The sequence below is a fragment of the Hipposideros armiger genome, unplaced genomic scaffold (assembly GCF_001890085.2).
Source record: "Hipposideros armiger isolate ML-2016 unplaced genomic scaffold, ASM189008v1 scaffold_1, whole genome shotgun sequence".
NCBI lineage: Eukaryota > Metazoa > Chordata > Mammalia > Chiroptera > Hipposideridae > Hipposideros > Hipposideros armiger.
Window position 1 is genome coordinate 8,717,640 of NW_017731351.1, and position 22,612 is coordinate 8,740,251.

The 22,612-nt window shown below is 42.2% G+C and overlaps 1 protein-coding gene across 3 annotated transcripts in view; it reads right to left on the minus strand.

The window, feature by feature from the left end:
• LOC109373498 (bifunctional heparan sulfate N-deacetylase/N-sulfotransferase 3) overlaps positions 1-22,612 on the minus strand; it is a 107,206-nt gene that overhangs the window by 7,372 nt on the left and 77,222 nt on the right. For all 3 annotated transcript variants that reach the window (XM_019627549.1, XM_019627372.1, XM_019627462.1), the window contains exons 7-12: positions 17,184-17,366; positions 14,551-14,647; positions 10,482-10,605; positions 6,916-7,090; positions 3,502-3,672; positions 2,070-2,179 (exon numbers count right to left, since the gene is read on the minus strand). In XM_019627549.1, coding sequence (XP_019483094.1) covers positions 2,070-2,179; positions 3,502-3,672; positions 6,916-7,090; positions 10,482-10,605; positions 14,551-14,647; positions 17,184-17,366 — 860 coding nt within the window. The remainder of the gene's footprint in view (positions 1-2,069; positions 2,180-3,501; positions 3,673-6,915; positions 7,091-10,481; positions 10,606-14,550; positions 14,648-17,183; positions 17,367-22,612) is intronic.

Below are 22,612 nucleotides of genomic sequence, written 5' to 3' on the forward strand. Positions count from 1 at the left end.
CCCCCAGCCTCCAGCCAGGCTGGAGAGTCACGTGACAGGCACTTTAACCAGATAGCCCCGGGGCGCAACCGCAGTTCTTTGCATTCAAAAAGCTACTTTGATATTTCTTCTCTTCAGCTTACACTCCCTTTCCTCGGCAGCAGAGCTGAATAAAAAGCTTGCCGCTGAGCTGGACCAACACACAGCATGCAGGTCAGGGGCCATTCCATGAGAAAAGAGCTTGTGTCTTTAGAGAACACTCCACTTCTTTTTTCTGAGATACTGCTTCGCTACACACTATAAAAAAGACCCAAAGATAAGCCATCTTGAAATAGAAAGCTGTTTAGAAAAATAAAAGCTTTCTTTTCTAAGATACTTAGAAAGACAAAGCAGAAAGTGGACTTGAATTTCTAGCTGCAAACTGAAAATCACTCCGCTTCCTTTAAGGTCAAGCTGAAAGTTAAACACCTCGGGCTCGCGTCTGTGTTAGTACTTGCCCTGAGCTCCGCAGAGCTCTGAGAATACTTGCAGGATACAAAACACAGAAGTCAGAAGGCTAATAGGACCAACCAAGGAAACGGCTCTCAGGGAGGGAGCCCAAAACTCCAGTCCCACCTGCACCTCTGTCTTCCAACCCCAAATCTCTGTTACATGTGTCTCTGCACACAATTTGTGCAAGATGTAAGCAGCCTGGGATGTTTTGCTGCCAATGTCTGTCTATGAAGGATGATGAAAGGTAAAGGAAACTTGCCTGTCACTTTCTAAATCACTGTAGGATCAAGAGCACAATGGAAAGAGGAAATCAGCTGACCTGTAAAACTGAGCTGTCTACTGAGAAATACAGTGGAAGAATTCCGTAACACAGGCTTCTCTAGTTTCTTTACGGCTCAGTCTATGGCTAAAGTAAATATATCAGGGGTGCCAAAAAAATGTACACAAGTGGACACTTCGGTCAACGTTGCTCAAGCAGCAGTTCGCTGTAATCAGAAGTGTCTGGACGCTGATGGTAATCACTCTGAGCACCTCTTGTAATTGTAGAAGTCAAACGGGACTTGTATTCATCTTTTGTTATTGGTATAGATTGAGATTTAGAATTGTAATACAGTTTTCCTTTCTTAAAATGTGTATACATTGTTTTGGCACCATCTGTGTATATATGAGTATAATAGTGAGAGTCAGGTCGACGGCCTAGCCAACTCAGCATCTTCCAGCTGCTGCAGGCATGAGCCCTGGGAACAAGCACGACCCTCATCAGCCTGACTGCCTCCTCTGCACGTAGACAGAGTAAGGTGGAGGTCTGATTTAACATGCTGACAGAGGTCAGGGTCAGGACTCAGGTGAGCTCAGAGAGGCACGTAAGGTGTGAAATTGGAGGAAGCACGTTTGCTCCAGCACTTACGCAGCCCTGAAGGCAGTGCCTCCTTAGACCCTAGTGCCTCTCTTGCCTCACCCTTCTCCCTGCCCAGATGGCTCATCTACCCAAGAAAATCAGAGGGAACCAGCAAAAGAAAACCAAACCAGAGCCATAACTGCTGAGGCCTCTGAAGGAGAGGTGACAGGATGGACCTACAGTGGGTGAAGACAGAGGCGAACGACGCGGCTCAGCATCCGAGTGGTAACAGCACACCCCCTCTGCCCACCCTGCCACCTACTGGGCTGTTCTTGCTGCCTGACATTGTTTCTGAAGAGCCACAGAGGAGAGAGCGGCAGGTTCATAAACCACCTAGCTCGTCACATCTTTATATCATATTTCCAAGAGGCCCCAACAGTGTCTGTTAAATAGTCTCAGTATCACCAATGTATAGGTCGCCTCTTCTAAGGCGAGTTGTGCATGTTGAGGCTGACACCTGTTTTGTTTCTCTGCTCTCCTCCCAGGGGAAATTTTTCATAGTTAGAAATCAATAGAGGATTTAGGACATCTCTTTGCTACACTGTCGAAACGTTCTTTCCCGCGTGGTTGGTCACACTGAGAAAGGGTCAGTATGGAAAGAACTGCTGACTCGACAGTTGGATCACCAAATGGTAGCTTTTGTTTTTTTAAATGAGTTCTCTGCTGCAACTTCAATAAATTATTGAGAATATGAACTTACGTTAAAGCTTCTGAGTAATTATAATGACGAGAGACTCCTAGAAACTTCTGGACTTCATCCATCACTGTAGCAGGATCCGTTCTTAGCTGTTGCCCATCAATAATTAGCAACTAAATTACCAGGGAAAGAATTAAAAAAAAGACAATGCATGTTGACAAAAGGCATGCAACTATAATAAAAAATCTCTGCACTCCGAGTTTATTCAGCGACAGACACTGTGCTCAGGGGATTTGCACACACTGCCCTCAGGCTCAACCGGGCCACCTTCATTAGTGACCCAGGACAAGACACATCACACGACCTAAACGCACTTGTGTTTTGTAATCTGCAGCCATTTGGAGGGACTAGGAGAGCTTAAGAAACGTGGCTATAAAATCACAAATGGGAACCAAGTTTTAAAAACTGACCAAACATCGATTCCATCATTGAAGCTGGGAGGGAGCACTGCAGAAATGAAGAAAGGTTCTGATGATGCCACGTGTAATGAGACAGAGGACAGGTCACCCTCCACGAGTCCAGTCAAAGGAGGAGAGCTTTCAAGTTTTAAGAGGTACTTAAGAGATAATTTAGAGAAAATGGTAAGACTTCCAGAGGCCTGTATGTGGACTCAGTGAAGAGCTTGCTCGGTACTCTGGTGAGGAAGGGGGTGGACCCAGCAAGGGAAAGCGACAGCAGGTGGTGGTGGAGGCCCCCACACCTGCCACTGTCGCTCGCACATGTCTAGTTAGTCCAGACTAGCGTTATTCGATAGAAACTTCCTGACGATGGTCGTGTTCTACAGCTGTGGCATCCCAACAGGTGGTTACTGAGCATTGGAAACATGGCTAGTATGGCTGAGGAACTGAAATTTTAATTTTGTGTAATGTGAATACAAATTTAGACGGCCATAGCTGGTAGCGGCTATCGTCCTGGACAGCACAGCTGTGGACAGAGGCAGGCGCCAGTTCGGTGTAACGGGGTGTTTGAGGCAGTCCACTAGGAGCTGGCTTGGCAATCTCGGTAGATGCCAGGCACAGGGGAGACGCGAGGAAGGCAAGGGAAACTTCAGCTTATGAAAAATTCAGCAAGGTGGTTCAGAGGGAAATAATGGCACTTAATTAAGCAAAACAATATTTGCCTCGTTTGGTTGAGAGGCTCTCAAGCTTTATTCTCAGAATAAGAATCAAGGGTATGAAGCTTTTAAAGCTCTTTACAATCAGGAAGGGTATGCACTAGAAAATGGAGCAGGGAGAATTAGCTCGAAATACTGTTAGAAAGAAAATTAAGTGGTTTTTCTGTCTGCTTATCTATTATTCCGTGCCACACTCTCATTATTTACAACTAAAGAGTAAAACCTAGTGATGGTTCAATGAGTGGAAATTTCCTATACCCTAGAGGTAGAGCCATCCATGTATGAGATTGTGACATGATGTAAATTCTTACTGCTCCATACCTGAAACGGGGGGAAGTAAACAAGCCATCTCTCGATGTGGCTGGCGTACCACCCTGGGACCAAACACCTCCTCTGCAAGGCTCGGAGCTCGGCAGGGGCACGGGGCCCTGCGGAGATCACTTGGTAGAAGCTGAACTTGAGAGCCACAGGGTCTTCATGCGATCGCTGATGCTGTGAGGAAGAGGTGGGTGATTAAACCAACTTGAACCCCAGGCATAACTAATCACAAACCAGTCCCTGGGACAAGTCTCCAAGCTTGGGGAGTGCCTCACTGCTGGAGAGTTACTTGTTTTGCAGTTAATAAAGGGGAAACACATGTTTGCTTGGAGCACCAGGAATTAAAGCAATGAGGAGAGTATATTTTTGAGAATCAGTTGGTGGAGGCTGAATTCTCATTGCTAGGATTGCATAACATCTTTACAGAGACGTTTTCTTCATATATATATTTTATTCTGAAAGTAAACTTTTGAAGGTTGCATGAATACCTCCTTGGAGCCCACAAGCAAACCATTTATCACGTGCAGTGGGTATCATAAGGCACAGGGATGCCACTCGTCCTGCCCATAGCTCCGCTTCCCCTACTGAGGCTCTACAGCAGTGGTTCTCAACCTTCCTAATGCCGCGACCCCTTAATACAGTTCCTCATGTTGTGGTGACCCCCCCAAACATAAAATTATTTTCGTTGCTACTCTATAACTGAAATTTTGCTACTGTTATGAATTGTAATGTAAATATCTTTTTGTTTTCTGATGGTCTTAGGCGACCCCTGTGAAAGGGTCGTTCTACCCCCAAAGGGGTTGTGACCCACAGGTTGAGAACCGCTGCTCTACAGAAAAGCCCTGCTGGCTCTGTGCAGGGAGCTGCTGAACACCCTGATGGGAACATTATCTGAAGCCCCAGCTTTTATCAATACACCCAGCGTCTAAAAGCCCATGGCATTTTACCTAACGGTAACCTTTGCGATGAATCAGAATCGTTGATTGTACAGAAAATGCAAAAAGCAATGCAAGTAGAAAAGTGTTCTATAATGGCTCAGGCTGGGCCGCCGGCTTTGAGGAAACCTTTCCCCTGAATCGACCAATACATATTCAGGCTCTGTGGTGGTTTTGTGGATGTTTACCACATCTCCTGAACAGCAAATTTGGTGCAATTGAGATTCAAATTACCTGCCCGCACGCTCCACTAGGCTTAGTGCAGGCCTGCATTTGGCCGCTGTGAGTGATTTATTTGTAATATTTAGGACATTTTGTTAGCTTGCAGGCTTCAAACCTCCCTTTCCAGTAAAGTCTCAATTTTTCAGGGGCTAAGTGGCTGCCAAGCTCCAATTTTCTTCTTTCTCTTTGAGTCAATTAAGGCTCATTTCTCTTTTCTGCAGATACCTGGTGGAAAACGTAAAAGGCTCCAAGTCAAAGCCGTCAATTTGCAATTTGCTATATGTTTCGATTTAAAAGATGGCTCTAGGAGTTTGGCGTGAATGAGCAGTGTGCAGTCGTGGGTTTCAGCTTTCCAGGATGTGTCGCTCCCTAGGAGGCAGATAATTATCCTTCTGCCTACCTGAGACCCCCCTGCTTCCTCTGCCCTCTCCCCACTGTCCCAGCCACACCTTTCCTGGCAGCGTGTCTTTCCTCTTAAACCTGGAAAAAATGCTGTGTTAGATAACAAGAGGACCCAAGGCTGGGAAACTTTATTCTCTGATATCACAGAGTATCAGGAATTTCCCTGTTTGAAGTCCTATCATGCGAATGGAACGCCCCTCTTGCCTGGAGGCTCAGAGCTGTGGGGATCGCTTTAATACAGAGAAACAGCCTTATTTCCACCTAGGTGCAGAATTTCAGATCAGGGGTTTCTAGACACAAGTCGCCACATTTATCTCAACTTGATAGTTTCCAAGGAAATAGGACCCTTAGTCTGCCTCTCAGCCCTGACCCGCTGATAACCCCCCCTTACTCATAGCCCTGCTTTGCGCCTATCAAAACATTTTCATTTTGCCTAAATTTGTCCCCTTACAAGCCCTCCCTTTTTTAGGGCAATGCCCTGTCACCCCTCTGCTGTTCGGGCTCCCCCGTGGCCGCTGACTGGTCTATCTAACGGGCATCCCCAGTGGTCTGTAGCAGATGGCTTGTCCCTCCGAGGGGGCCATGTCACTCAGTGTTCCCTGCTGTAGAAACTGCCTATTCACACCTATTTCTCCAGTGAGACAGAAAGCAGCCTCGCGTGTAACATCCATCAATCTATCTTCACAGCACGCTTATGACGACCCCTTGCCCATGGTGGTCACTAAAATGGATGGACGAATGAACACATGAACATGAGGAAAGCAGTTTTAAATGATAAAACTGAGGGGTAACTAAGGAGCCTAGAGTCCATGGACATTGACTATTCATTTTATGTTCTTATATTTAATTTTGACTCCTTCTTATTGAAACTTTTCAATGTTTGGTGATTGAGGTATCACTGAAACAAGGATTTTTTTCTATTATTGTTAATGATTTATTAAAGCAAAAACATATTTGATGTATCAGTATTATTATGAGAGCCTCTTAAATTATTTCAAAGTGTTCATTTCTGTGCTAGGTTGTAACCGACATCAGAAACAATGGCAATGTTTGTATGAGGAAGAGGCAGGGGACAGGGTTTAGACTGGCTGGTCTTCCAAGGACGAAGAATTCTTATGTTTAGTTTTTTATACTCAGTTATTTGTTCAGTACAAATAGTTAGTTAAGCTCTTTTAGAGTTGGAGTCATCAATCTAAATGGGTTAAATTTGGCTTGCCACTGGTTTTTGTAAATAAAGTTTTATTGGAACACAGCTAAGCTCATTTATTTACATATCATCTGTGGCTGCTTTCCAAATCCAATGGCCAAATTACAACAGACCAACCACACAGCTTGTGAACCCTGAAATACTGACTCCCGGGACTGTGACTGTGGCTTTGGGGAGTCACTTATATTCCTCATCCGTAAAGCTGAGATAATAACAGCAGCATCACACATGTTTTAGATGGAAAATAATGATTTAAAATTATTATACGATTTTACTTTTAAAATGCAGGTACATGGAAACACACATATACATTCAAGTATATAATATTTTGTTATATTTAATTTAATCTCTTCATTGCATTGAAGCATTTTATTGGGTTGTCGGAAAAGTCATGACAACAAAAAACAGAAAAATACATCATGACTTTTCTGACAATCCAATATTTAGTAAATTAAATGAGTACAGAATTAATAAAACTGTAAGGAGAAAGTTTCTCCATGGCAGCAAAGAAAAATGTATCCACTTTTCTGCAGATATAAACTAGCAAATCTTCCTTTTTGTTGCAACAGTGGGTGGTGGCTGCTTCTGCCAACCATCCACCAGTCTCCATACTCCCCTCCACCTGCTGGATTCTGTCTGTACCTCCCTTACCTGGTACCAGGAATAGGCTCGGTCCGCCGGGTCAGTGAGGATAGTGATGATCTTGGCTTTCGGGAGCAGAGAAGCTGCTCTCCTTGGTGCCTCCTCTGAGTGGAAGTAATTGGCACTCTTCTCAAACAGAAAGTCAGTGGTGACATTGGAGGGGACCGGGAAGAAATCCATATACCTAGAAAAGGAGTATTTCTCAGAATAAGGCTCTGGTTTATACTCAGTCCCCGGTGACCGAAGATATTAGAGGTCCTACGAATTTATTATTTTCCTAAACAAAAGCCTTTTTCTTCAAGGCATTTGTCCCACAAAGGTTTTGGCAAGACAAAAATGCACAGAAAACTTAATAATGTATTTTGAAAATGCTTTTCCACATACACACTGTCTCTTTGTTTTGCTTAATATCAAGAAAAAAGATATGAGAGATAAGAAAAATGTAGACACAGAGTGATCAAACTCCAAGCAGAGAACAAAAGGGCTTCTTACATTTCACAATGATGGCCTCACCCTCTGCCCCCACCCTCTTCAGTTCATAAGCCACCATGACTTTGGGCTACCCAGACCAGGTAGTTGGATAATTACTGAACAAGAGACTCGTTGACATCTGTGTGATGAGTTTTGGCAGTGAATTGTTTTCTTAGTCATCTAACACCATGAAGCTTCTGTTAGGATTCCAGTTAACACACTGCAAAGTTTGGTTGGTACAGCAAACAGATATATTGAAACTCGGGACAGTAAATACATCTTTTTATATTTCCTGGAAATCTCCTTGTTGGTGATATGTCATTCGTGCATCCTTTTAGGGGGACACAGATATATAGGAGTTTCTGGGGTGTTTGACCTGCTATCTCTTTGGTGTATGTGCTGTTTATGGAAAGTGCCACGTTTCTGGATGCTTCTTAATGTAGATGGCCACACTGGTTCCGGGGGTGCTAAGGTTACCCCGGGTGTTTAATGCTATCTTATTTGGTCCAAGCTTGTCTCAAGTTTGCTTATTCTGAGAAAGTCTCCACAAATCACAAAAGAAGGGTAGAAGGTGCTGGATTCAGACAGCTTGTAGTTTCTAAACACTGGCCCACCATGCTGGCAGTCCTCTGTACTTGGAACAGCTAAGGCTGTGCAAACCTCTCCAAGCAGTTCTGGGTCTTGGACCGATACTGGGCAGCTTTTCCTGGGCCCCAGAGGCTCACGAGAAAGCAGGGGCCAGTGTCTCTTCGCCTGTGTCCACATGTTTCTAGTACAGTAGTTGGCACTTGAAAAACATTTGATGGTTAAACAAGTGAATGATAGAATTCAGCTTCGTATTTCCAGGGTGGGGAACAGGCCCATGTCTGGAGAACATGAATTTAGGTTATCCCAAGAATTGGTGCAAAAACACAACTGGTTTAACAGTTTGGGCTTAAAAGTGCTTGCCTCATTTAAGCTTGCTACCTCCATAACACCTCAGACATTTTTTTTTTAACTGAAAAATGTGATTTTTGCACTACTCCACGTTTATTTGGTTCCTGGATTGACCCTGAGTATTTCTAAGTGATTTACTCAAAGCCACACTAAGATATTCAGGGGCCCTAAGTGCTAACAGGATTTTATGGCTGCATGTGCCACTCCAACCTTCCGCCACATCCCTGAGAAATTATAAAAATCAATTATCAGACCGTACGATGTAAAATTTAACTGCAAAATTGATTTTCTTAGAACCTCTGATTGCATGTCTTGGCTATTGTATCAAAGATGGAGTTTTCTAAATTTCATTTGCCCTTTTTGCATGTGCCCTGAGCCTGTGTTTGGGCCACCAGTTGGTTACTGCAGTCCTGGTGTCACCCAGTTCCCCAAGAAAAGCAGGTGCATGTATGCAGATGAACTAACTGTGCCTGGGCTGACTCTGTAAATGATTTGGCACTTGGACACGTGTCATCTCCCACATCGGGGCTCTGTGGTCCCAGAGGGACTGCTGGGGTGCCCGTGCTTGATGGACAGGCGAGGCCAGTGAGGGCTCTGCATACATTCCATGTCGGTGAGAGCAGAGCTATGGTTATTGCTAATAGATTGACATTTGCAGTTATTGTTATTTGTTATTTGTGTTAATTGCCTTTTATAAACCTATCAAATGTGTTTGCAATTGGGGTGTTTTTAGTGAGTTATAATTAAAATTTTTAATTGCTCTTTAACTTTCTGCTTACGTGTGTCATCTTTCTGTAAACTGCTTAAAGGACTCCCTGTCCCTTTCATTGAGCCTGTACCCAGAACTGGCTTATGAACAGTTTTCCTTCTTCTTCTTTTTTAAATTGATTATTCTCATGTTCCAGGGAATCCAAGTATTGCATTCCTCTCCACTTCTAAAGGGTTTTTAATCACTCCTTTTAGTCCTGTGTTGACATCACTGTATTCTAACTGCGTATGTATTTGAGTCAGTGATCCATCAGCAGCTGAAGTTGCTGCTGGTGTCTGGACCCTCCCAGCCATCATCTAACAGTACACAGTGAATCAGCGTCGAGCACTGTACTGAGGATAGGGCAGTGAAATAAACAGAGAGGGCGCCATAAAGTGTATGCACATTTTAAGAAAGGAAAAAACTGTACTAAAATTGTAATAGTCAATATATACTGATAACAAAAGATGAATACATTTTTTTGGCATCCCTGGTTTTTAACAATATAACAGTTACAACACGTGTCAATCCAGCAGATTATACTCAGATTATACTCAGCCCATGTCTGTATCTTTATTTCGACAACCCACAAGCAACTCTTGAGGGGTTGACACTTTTAAAATTGAGTTCAGGCAATTGGCAGCAGAGGTTAACAAATAACAGCGCTTTATGCTAAAACACATACAGAATGTTTATGTTCATGCTCTAGAATTATTAAAAGAATTCTGCTCTTCAATACCACTTTCTGCCCAGAACTTATACCATAACAGTGAGACTTCTAGATTCATTTTATGATTAACGTGTTTGCAACTTCTGTTCATGCTACATTACCATATTTTGTGTATATTTCACATTTTAACTTTGAATTTTATTTTAACTATTTTCCTTGGATGGTTGATATATTTCTAATTTTAATTCAGGGTGAAAGTTAAATTTTGTATATTGTTGATATCTTTTTTATAGCTTTCATTACTCGTGAAATATATACACATTTCTAGTTCTATTGATTTACCTTTTATGCCAAAGTAAAACAGAAAATTGTATGTATATGTGGATGGTAGCAACATGTCAATGCAAACTGCATAAGAAGAGAAAGCTATGAAAATATTTTCTTAAGAGTAGAGAGGAATGAAATTCCTGGATATTACAGTATTTCTCTGACTCCATATCTGTAATTGCCATCAAATATAATTAATGCAAATTGCAATTACATGTGTGCCTCTTGAGGCGACAAGTCCCTTCATAAACTGAGAAAAGTTTGGTATGAATAATTTCAATGCTCCTTCATGTATTCAATTTCCAAGGCACAGAGATAACATTTATTTGTGGCTACAAAGTTATAAGTTTGTAAATGTCAGCACTAATTTTACACTCTGCACAGCACATATACTTTTAGATTTATACTAATAACCCATCTTACCAATCAATCCCCCTGTGGTAGTTATTTCTATTAAAGAACTGTACCTCCTCAAGGGTTTTGGGGCTGGGGGGGTTACTAAGGATGGAAGGATGCATAACCAGGAACAGATACAAAGCAGTGGTGCCTGAAAAGAAAGCAGAGGTTTCCAGATTAATGACACGAAAACACAGTCTCCTACTATGAGCATTTCAAAGTCATTACTAAACCAAGTACTGCAATGGTCCAGGAAGATACACATTTAAGTACTCCTTGAATTAAATTGAAGAGATAACCAGCATTTGAAAAGAAGCAGATTCTACACAGAGCTAGTGTGATGGGAGGAGAGGCCCGGGGCTGGGACCGGGACCACTGGCTTTTGACTCCGGCCCCATCACTGGTATGGGCTGTGACTTTGGCTTGTAGCTTCTTCTTGTCTTGGCTTTATTAGTAGAAAGTCACCTGCCTTGCTATTTCATAGGCTTTCTCTGAGGATGAGAAGACATATTGTACCTGAAGATATTTTGATATTAATAAAACACTATATAAATGAAAGATGTCATTATTTAATACATTTCTTTACCAAAATCAATACTTGGATTCTCCTATAAAGTTCTTCCTGAGACCTATGAAAACTTATTGAATTTGAGGCAGAATTTAATCTTTCAACAAATTTATTCAAGTTTGAAAGTACTTACATACTGATAAAATTTAGTGTCAAAAATTGTTTAAACCGCTAAATTTGAAAAAATAAACCCTGTTTCCTTTCTTAGTGACAACTTACAAAACTTGCGTTTTGGGGGATGAGGATGACATATCAGAGGTATCCATATAGATTTGTAAATAGTGGGGAATCAATAATTTTGTTTTAAGCGAGCAGTGTCATAAACTGTAAAACTCATGTTTTAGAGCCTGAATTCTGAGCTAAGGGGCCAGCTTAGACTGCTACTACAGAAAGTAGGGCAGCCTGTGGACGGGCAGCTTGTGGAAGATTTGACCAGAAACTTGTAACTGTATATAAAGACATTTCTGGTCTGTGCACTCTATCCTCCTAAGGCAGAGACATACCCGCTGGTTTCCCCTCATGTGCTCTGACGTAATTTCCCTTATCACACAGCCTGACAGAGCAGGTCCTTGCATTGTATTCCAGGTCGTTAGCTAGCAGCACTGATCAGACATGGCCTTATAGGACCTCTTTCACTTGGGGGAACTACTGTTCTAATTTTGCTTAGTGATAATGTCATGTATCAAATATTGATTGTTCTTATCATTCTGATAAGCTTTATTTAGTATTGTACTTAAAGCTACCATATTAATAGTACTGAAAAATTGTTAAAATAGATCTGTTGGCAGCAATTTTGTCTACAACAATGAGTTGAGAGAGGCAGGGCTGCTAGATTAGACGTGAGCCAGACAATGAGCAGTGTGTCTGCAGTCACGGATGCCTGTAGGGAAGCGCAGATGTGATGTGCAGAGGAAGATATCCTTTGCAGGGCTGACTTGGAGCAGTGGCACCTGACTTCAGCATCGGGTTCGTTTGCAGGGCGTGGTAAAGCGCGGGCAGCTGGGCACTTTCCCAGAATTTCTGATTCGGCCACTTTGAAAATCACCGACTTAGCAGAAATGTGGAACCAAATCTAAAACTTACTGGGGGATAAAAGTTCCATTATTTGAAATCTATACCAGAGTAAATCTTTCTAGAGCATGGTCTTTCGAGTCAGGTAAATTCTAAGATCAGAGGTTTTATTTCTAACACTTACCAGCTCTGTGAACTTGAATAAAATATATCTAACCTGAGCCTTGGTTTTCTTATCTTTTTAGTGGGGAAGGAAATACTTAGCTATCAGGGTTTTCAGAGGGCCACGTGAGATAACCAACGTGAAAGTGCCTGAGTAGCTCCATATCTGAATAGTAGTATTTTTTAAAATAACAACTTTATTAATATAAAACTCAGGAATGCACTTAAAAAAATGAAAAGAATAAAATCTTGTGAGGATAAGAAGTTAGGCTATTAAAATGTGAAAAAAGAAAACATTTCTTTCTTAGATTAACTGAAAGCATTCCTTTTGAATTTTATTTTTAAGATTTGTTTTAAATCATGTTGTTTCCTTTTAGCAGCATGACCAACATTAATAAGACAAACAGGAAAAAAAAATGGAGATGATCTATTTGTTTGCATAGTCAGTAAAAGGCATAATGTAACTTATCAATTATCAAAATTTATGTTGTGGTTTCTGAATTCTATCTTTACATACACATATTTTTAGGTCTGACTATACTGTTGTGTGTGTGTGTGTGTAAAATATATAATCACAGACATACACATTCAAGTAACCATGAAGCTTCAGTTTTTAAATTTTTTATCAGTTTTAACACTGAAAATATTTGAATATCCAGATAGTTGACTACATCTGTGTAAAATTATTCAGAAAAATACTTTTGACAAAACTAATATTAAAAATGAAGCCATTTAATTTTTATGGAACAGATATTCAAATATATGAAGATATTTTTGTCCATTTCACACACTGTCTATATACACAACAACATGGATGAATCTCAAAAGCATAAGTGAAAGAAGTCAAAAACAAAGATTACACACTTTTTGCTTCCATTTATATGAAATTCTAGAAAAGGCAAAAAGATAATGGCAGAACCTGGCTGCCCGTGGCTAAGGTGGGGGAGGGAGAGCTGACTAAAGAACAGGGAGGAACCTTTCACGGGGACAGAAGTTCTATATCTTGAATGTTGTGGTGGTTGCACAAGTGTGTAGAGTTTCCAAAATTCATCAAACTGTGCATTCAAAATGGGTGAATTTTATTGCATGTAAATTGTAGCTCTATAAAACTGGAAAAAAATCAATTTCTACAAGGAGATAAAATACTCCCTTCCAAAGGTAAATGTCATGTACAAATGGCGACGTAAACATTTGGAAACCCAACTGAGTTTAAGATGACAAGTAATAATTCAGCCGTCTAACCGTAATATTAAAACATCTGTGTATCTGGCCTAACACAAGGGGAAGCATCCTCGGAGCAGAGCTTTCTGAAGCAAACTTCATTCGCCCTGTGTCAGAGAGATGTGATCAGTGAGACAAAGCTCTGGGACCCAGTGGGAGTTCGCTGGAGGGCTCAGTGTACATGCTTTTCCAGTTACCTCTTGACTTTAAATAGATAAGGACAAGGACAGCATTTGTCATTTTTATTATTGTTTCCAGATTGGTTTTGCAAATGGGACTAAGAGAAAATGAACAGACTACATTCTATGTAATTCTATGTACATTACATAGAATTCTCCCTGGTTATTTCTAAAGAGCCGAGGAGAGGGAATGTATTCCCTTTAGGAAGGGACGTGGTTGAAATGGCTGTTTTATGTGAAGCCAGAATCCAAGGGCCCCGAATAATTTATCGTGCAGGATACAGCATGAATATCTGGCATTTTAAAGCTTCCACTGGCCTTTATTTTAATACTGGTTCTTACAGAAACAGGTTTTATGGAAAAAAATTGCATACCTGTTTAAGAAAAGGTGCAAATGATTTCTCCTGGGTATGAATAAAATACCTTTCTTAGCACAAAGTTTCATTTCTGTCTAGGAATTCTGCTTGCTAACCATCCTTGACACTCACTTTTAGAAAACAGTCACCTCTGCAACAAATAGTTTAGAAATAAACTATAGTAAGAAGATGGAAGGGAGAGGCTATTTTTCTGGAAGGGATTTATTGTAAAGAGTTACAGTTACCTATATATGTGCATCTTGATTTTTGATGAAAATCTGTCAGTCACTCTCTAAACACATGATTAGTTTTGATTTTAGAAATGTTAATAACAACACAGTTCAATTAAGATCTTTGGGGGGAAAATAACATTTGCCACCAAATTAACGGATGGATATTCAAACTGTGTGACATCTATTTTCATCCTTTTCACTTTAAAAAACACTTTGCATTTAAGCACATTACTGAGCTAAACAAAGATTATGCAAGAGAATAAAATGTGTTATTCATTCATCAGTATTTATAGGGAGTTTGAGAACTCATTGTTTAGTTATCAGGCGTTACACTGTGTGGTTAGCTGTAACATAAAAAGTTCTCACCAGTCTTCTGGGGTCCTATCACCAAGAACTTTGGTAAGCGCTCACAGGTTTTTTCTTTGGACCAAATGTCTCTGTGGCGTTTGTCATCACAAGGATTCTGAATGGAAGAACAGAGAGATGGCATTTTTGTTGCATGTGTATTGCATGCTAGGATTTTTCAACTTCTGTACTTAAAAAGGAGCTCCAGGAAACAAGGCTATTGGCTCTTTTATTTTTTATTTTCTTTTTATTTATTTATTTTTATTTTTTATTTTTTTTAGCTGAGCCATCCTGCTACCTGTTGGCAGCTCAGCGGCTGCTCAGCTCGGGCTGGACTCAAACTGCTGTTGCTCAGAGCTCAAACTCTTGAGCGAGCTCTTAACCAACTGAGCCACTCAGCCAGCCCTTCTTTTTATTTTTTTAATTTGAGCCATCCTGCCACCTGTTGGCAGCTCAGCAGCTGCTCAGTTTGGGCTGGGAATTGAACTGCTGTTGCTCAGAGCTCACACTCTTGAGCAAGCTCTTAACCAACTGAGCCACTCAGCCGGCCCTTGGCTCTTTCTTTTAAATGAAAGTCTTAAAGTGGCATCATGGAAGCTTTCCGATAACTCCTTTCCTTTCAGGACTACTTTCTCAGTAGTCCTGAAATTGAGACTACTGAGAAGGTGGTGGTGGGGGAGACATTTCTATGCTAAACAGCCTCATAGCGCTGAGTTTCATATTCCTCCTGCTGTTGGCGGTTCTGTGCCGTGTGTGTGTGTGTGTGTGTGTGTGTGTGTGTGTGTGTGTGTACAGTGAGCTGGTTGGGCAGAGACTGCGCTAACCTAAAAGGAGACCCATTTGCAGCATTCAGTAAGTCACTGAAATATATAAGGTGTCAGGTTTTCATTCTAAGTAGCTTTGAGCTTTCCTGCTGTGTTTAAAGGAACATGGATCAGCCCATAATTAATGCTATTCAAAGAGATAGCAGATTTCTTTCAGTTGCCTTCAAAGGTCGATAGATGTGTATCTAAAATTATAACTGTACAGACTCGGATGCTGAAAAGCACTGAATTTCAGCAAAAGGGTAAAATGAGGGGGAATTGCTGCCATGGAGATGTGCTTGGGGTCTCAGTACTTACAGCAAAGCCACTGTGCAAGGTGTCTAGAACACCCTTAATCTCCACTGCAAAGTGCACGTTGCGTGAAGGGCTAGCTGCATCCTTTGATACCATTTCAGGAGTGGACGAGCAGGATGCACTTTGTCCTCAGTGACACTGCAGGCATGTGCAGTCAGCAAGCACATTTACAGTAAGCACCAGACGCTAACACTAAAGGGAGGGCATTCTTTCTGGCTGCTGTTCTGGAAAAAAAATTGATTTCAAACCTGTCACCTGAAATAATAATGATTTCAGTTTAAAAATAAGGTGTTAAATTGCAGCAAAATTGCATGTCTTTCCAGTGGCTAATGTTTGGTGATGTTTTGTAGTGGTTAAGATAAAAACGATGTTTGTTACAGCAGCTGTAAAATACTATGCAATGATAATTCCACAGCCACCACCTTTAACCTTCTAAAACATGTTGTTCTGTCTCTTCTTGGGGTTATTTGTGCTCAGGAGGTACGTAGCTCAAGTTCAAAGCTGAATAAATTGAATGGAGTTCAGCGCTCACTGCAACGCCAGCCTGTGAAATTCGCTGAGTTCTGCTTCTGACGATGATCACTGTCCCACCATCTCTGTTGGTGACTCCGTAGCAGCGTTTAGAGCAAGGAGTAAGCGTGCTGCCTCTGGAGCCAGAGGGCCCGAACTCATCCCGCTCTGCTGCACTCCAGCTGTGTGACCTGCCTTAAGTGTCTCAGCCCTTGTGTGGCCCGGTTTCTTCTGTGAAGTGGGGATAATAAGTATGCTGTCACACAGGGTAGCTGTGAGGACTCAATGAGTTAAGAGCCCAGGCTGACACGCAGTACCATGTAATCACTCATTATGACTGTCCCAGATCATGGAGTGAGCGATGTAAGTTCAAAGCACATTTCTGCAGCTCTAGGGCACGTGAGAGTGCATGCATTCAGGTCTGGGTCACACCTACAACAGTTTCAATATGCCATCGTGTGTGATATTTTCTCTGGAGAAGCTCGGCGATCTCACCACTAATCACTGTCCCCTTGCCCAGTCATTCCCAGCTGATGCTTCTGAAAGCAGCACCTGTGTGCCCGTGGTTCAGAAGCAGGTGTCAGTGTGAACTCTTCTCATCTATCCCTCTAATGTCGTTTGGTCACCATAGATACGGGGTGTGTTCAGGGAGGACCAGCTGGCCCCCTGCCCAGCACGCACCCTGGTGACCATCTTCTCACCTTTCAGCTGACTGCAGTCTGCAAATTGATCCCTCACTCCCGACTGAAAATATTACATTTACTGAACCCCCACATGGAGCTTTCAGAACTCCCTGATTTCTACTGGGCATGGGAACAGAATTTCGCCCACCATGAAGCAATAACTAAGATTACAATTCAGGAAGAAATAGTTTCTCAAATCTACTAACATTTCCAAAATGAACATGTTCCCACCCCCTCCCCCTCCTCCCAGATGCCTTTACTTTTCAGATTTGGATTATTTTCTAGAACTCCAAGATATGTTTGTGGGAGTAATAAATTATACCAAGTGCTGAGCCAGTCATACCTGCCAGAGAGGGTCTTTTTGATCAGGAAAGAGCTCGAAGTACTTGTGGGCCAGCTGCACTGGGGGCAGTGTCTGCAGCTTCAGGTGGGTCCAGCTCTGCACGAAGTTGGCCAGGTTCAGGAAGGTGTACGAGCCCAGGCGGTCATTCCCGTAGTTGGACAGGTGGGTCATGAAAATGCTGATCTGAAGAAGGGAAACAGGCTTCAGTTAAACACAAGTGATTGTAATCCTGGGGCAGAGGCATCCCAGCAAGGCCAGCTTTGTCCTAAGTCGTCTTTGCACAGGGCTTCGGTTTATGACATGGTTTTGAATTTTGTGCATGCCCCAAATACTATCACTATGTTAAAGTATCCTGGAGGATGTGTTATTAGCAAGACCCAATGAACATTTTTTCTGAGATTTTAATAACAAAAAATGAGTCCCACTGCCATAGACACATGATGGTGCAAATCAATTGATGCTGAATAACCCATCTAGATGGTCACACATGACGGCCTCATGATACGTGAACTATTCATAGTTGGAGGCAGTGGGATCCCAGGAAGTTGGGACTTGGCGATTTCAATCTAGTTAATTTGGCTTGTGATGCAGCACTCCCGGTTAGGGGTATAAATAATCGATGAATTAGCACCATCAGCATTAACTGGATGTTCTCTGATTTGGACTTACTAGAGGCCATAGCGGCAAGAGACTAGTGACTGAATTTTTACTAAGGTACCTATTAACTATTTTCCATCAAAAACACCTCTCCAGCCCTTTCCGATGTTTATTATCCGTATCCAACACCTCCTTGAAGAAAAGTTTTCAGTGCTTAGCTGGGTAAAATCAACTCTTCCTGTGTGAGCAGCTGACCTACATGTATCCATACATTAAAAAAATCACAGCATTTATTTATAATATATTTGAATTCTGTAGATTTGATTACATTGGTCTGGAATGAAGAATGTGCATGTTTAAAGCCACTGATTTAAGTGAATGCGGGTCATCTTTGTTGGTTAGTGTTGACAAGCAGAAATCATCCTGCATGAGATGTTTAATGGCAAAGAAATCCACTGTGGCATTTATGCTGCTATAAAAAAGTTCATAAAAATAATTCATGTGGTAGCAGTACTTTCTTAAAATATATAATGTCATGTGAACGAATAGTAATAATGGTTATTATAATCATAATAATGAATATAATAGGTTCATTCATTAACAGACTGAGAGACATACTCAAGAAAATTTATTGAGGAAAAGTGGCAGAAATGAGAGAAAGGTTATATTAAGATTTGATATCATGAACGAGAAAAAAATGTAATTACTTACAACTGTGAATAAGAGGAAACAATGATACCCTATATTCTAAAGAAGAAATCCTGCAGGCTTTCACATGAAAAGTTTCAACTGTGATCAAGAATATGTGATTATGTTTCTATTTACTCTGCCTGAACATATATTAAATCTTAGAACTTCACAAACAAAGTACTTCAAGGGTGATTTTAACAGTTACCAACAGACTTATGTGGTCATAAAATTATAAAGACTTTTACTATCTTGGGTATTTCTGAAAACGTGAGACTTAAAATTTAACCTTCTGGTTTATGTTTTATATTAGCTTTATTTCTGTGACTTCCCCCCTCTCCTTATTGCCTCCAAAATTTATTAAAACAGTAGGCTATTGAGAGACTTAAGACAATTATACTTAAATTTAGTTCTTTTTTAATGTCTACTAGAGGCAGTCTTCTGCCATTTGTTTTATATGCCACATTTTTCAATGTAGTTCAAAAATAATAGTGAAATACTTCAAATTGCTTTTCTATTAAAAAAATTAATACAGTGTAAACACACACACACACACACACACACACACACACACCTAGTTAGCCACTAGTTCAAATTTCTTGCTTTATTTTTATGAAAGGTTTATCAATAAATCTATGTGTCTATATTTCCCTTGAATAATATGTGCACCAGACAGAAAATGGGAAACTTCACGAGACCACGTGACTTTGTGATACTAGTACATTTCGCCTCCCTTTGGATTTACTTTTTAACCTCGGAAAACATTTTGTGCTGTGACATTTAAAGCAAAGTGTCACTGTTGTACTTGAATGAGTATGGGAAGTAAAAAATGCCACCCAGGGTGAGTTAGGGGCTGGGTAGTGACATGGTTTGGCTGGAGCTGAGCCTGACTGGCAGGAGTTAAGGTATTAATAATACTTAGAAAGTGTTGCATTTAACCCTGTAAAAGAAAAGCTCCTGAGCCTCTAACCAAGGACCCCCCTGCCCCAGGTGTTCAGTTCTCCGTTTGTGTGTCTACTTTACCTTGATGCAGGGGCACCACAAGCAAAGGGCGGTTTCGTAATGTACTGGACACTGTAAGTGCGACATTTGTTTTGTGCTCCTAAGAAATACAAGGCCACAAAGGAAGTAGCGTTGGTCAGGACATAAAACACTTCAACTTCCTTTTAAACTTTTTTTTTTTTTTTTGGTGAATCACAATATTCTCTCCACAAGTGGAATATTTTATATCTTTTGCTGAACATGTGCTCTCTCCCAGTTTCCTTTATTATATTTTCGTTAGGAACATATGCTCAGCAACCAACAGGACTGGTGAGAGCAGACACATAATGAGAATGTTTAAGTCAAGAAATTAGCCTGATTCCCAAATAGCATCTCCTCCTTCCTCCTGTCCTGGCCTGTGGGATCTATAACGTCACTTTCTTCCTGGGAATCCCTCACCTGACAACAGTGTCTGCGTGGAATAGAAAGAAACAGGGAGAAACTTGAAAAGGTTTCCAGTTCAGGGCAAGCAGATAGTCTTCCCCTAAAGAGGAAGTGTTTGTAATCTAAGAGTGTTTCAGGATTGAGGGCTTTTTGTTTGTCGTTGTTGTTTATTTTATTGTTTTAAAAAGGATGGAGTATATAAAAATAAATTACCTGTATTGTACATGCAGAATCCAATGAGAAGGAAAATGTCAAAAGAAGTTACAGTTGCATTTCTACAACAGTTTTTGCTATAAGTAATCACACTATGAATAATTAGTTATTACCAAAAAAACCCAAAAAAACGAATCGGCTGCTTAAAACTCAAATCACTGGAAATTCTGCTAAAGGCATTAAGTTTATCTGATTAACAGTTGAAAAATATTCTTTTGAACCTTGTAGATACAGATATTTATAACACAATACTTACCAGTGACCTTTTTCTGTAACAGACCAAGGTAAATGCCACATGTCATATCCACTGGTATAGATGAGAAAGGAGACAGACGTCATCCGTAAAAAAATGACACCTGTGGCTAAGAGAAAGCTATGAGAGCTGCACCCCCACTTCCCAGCCTCAGCCAGGGGACCCTCGGAGGCTCAGGTATGGGAGAGGCCTGGGTCAGTGCCAAGGGGAGTGAGGGGCAGAACCGAGTCTGGTGCAGAGCAGCGGGTTGGCGAGGGGAGGGGAGCCAGCTGCGCCATTTGTGACCATGCTGCGCAGTTCAGGCCCACAGGCCTTTCTTCATGATCTCATTTGCCTTCAGTGTCGGGCGGGAGCAGTGAATTTTGTATTTAAGACTAATGCATCTCCCGGTGTTTTTCACCCCATCTACTTCCGACTCCCGGAATCTCATTCTGTCACTTTCTCCCTCTGGTTTCCCGTGTCTAATCCTCTCTACTTGTGCTTCACTCTCCCGCAGCTCAGGCTCCCTCGTGAGCTTTTATCTTTCTGAGCGGCTGTCCTTCCAGCCAAATCCTTCAAAGGAGGAGCTGTGCACAGGGGCTGTCTGTACTCCTTGCTTCTGTTCATTTCTCGGTCCTTTGTGATCTGGCTTTAGTCCCCACACCCCACTGAAAAGTGGTCAGCATGTCACATGACCCGTGTACATGTGGTAGCCTGTCCATAGCTGCACTCGACTACACCTGAGATTTTCTGCTTCCCTGGCAGTTTTGAAACTGTTTTCCCCTAGTTCTCCTTCCCTGATTTCTCCTTCTCTGTGTTCCCCTTAAATAACTGGTGTTTTGTTCTCTCCCTGCCGTCCCCAGGTGGCATCACCATTCTGGTCTCCAACTCTAACTACCACCCATATCTTTCTCCTAAATTTTATACACGGACATCTAGGTGTCCAGTTAACAGCCCCACCTGAATGTTCACAGCTGTCTCACTTTAGACGTGGCTAAATTAAATGCATTCTATGTCCACAATAGAGTGAGCAGGGACCTCACGGATTTCGTCATTGCTAGATCCCGAGCACCCAGCCAACTAGAAAATAACTAGACACAGTGGATGCTCAGAAATAAGTGTTTGAATGAGCGAACCTTTGCACCCAGAGCTGGTCTTCCTTTCGTATTCCCTGTTTTGCCTAAGGTTACTATTATTCACATGGTCATCTAGCCCAAACACTGAGTGTTCCGGACACCTAGGAGAGCCTCACTTCTCACTGAACCAATCTGGTGTTGAGGAAATTGTCTCTTTTACAGATACATCCCCTCTTCTCTGTTCCTTTCTGAACCTGCCTGCTTCAATCCCTCTTTGAGTTTTTTCTGGACCCTCTAAAAGCAGCTAACTGCTCTCCCTCTGCCCAGGGTTGCTGTCTTGACAGGCTGAGACGGGGGGGGGGGGGGGGGGGGGGGGGGGGGGGGGGGGGCTGTGTGGCTCTTCCCCAGTGGGTGGTGACTGGGATCTGATCCCTTAGTGTTTGGAACATGGAAGTGAGGGAGGAAAGGGGTGCAGGGAGTTATGACCTGACTGATGCTGTCAGAAGGTGGCACATGTTTAAGCCCTCTGGGGTCTTCGGAGAACCCTCCCGGGCCCCCTGATGCTATCTCCATTACCAGCGAGTGCGCGCCCTGGTCCTTTGGCAGCAGCCTGCGAGCATGGTCCCTTTAAAAAGTTCAGGATAACGTGCCCCTAAGAATCTCACACCTGAGCCTGGGACTGGGGGCCTTTGAGCTGACTTTGAAAAAGAGGGTGCGGGCCTGCCGAGTGGCGCGATGGTTAAGAACTCGCTTGGGATGCCAGAGGGCCCCGGTTCGGATCCCACATATGAGGGCCAGTGACACTGCCTTCTACAGCTAAGATGCTGAACAACAGCTCAACCTGGAGCTGGGCTGCCCTGAGTCGCTGGCGACGGCGTAGGCTGCAGTCCCTGTGGCAGTGGGTTGCCATGGGCTACCGTGTGTAGCCAGCAGCCAGCGTGAGCGGCCAGCAGCCGCAGTGAGCGGCCGTCCAGAAGCCGGCGACTGATCTGCCTCGCCAGGGAAGAGCGCAATGATGGTGCCAACTTGGGCCAGTGAAGCAGTGTCCTCCACAACTAGATTGAAGAACAAAACGACAGCAACTTGTCTGTTCCCCTTCCCCTAATTCCCCAGTACTGTTCCCATCCCCCCAATTACCCAATAAAAATCTAAAAAAAAAAAAAGAAATAAAAAAGAAAAAGAAAAAGAGGGTGCATGTG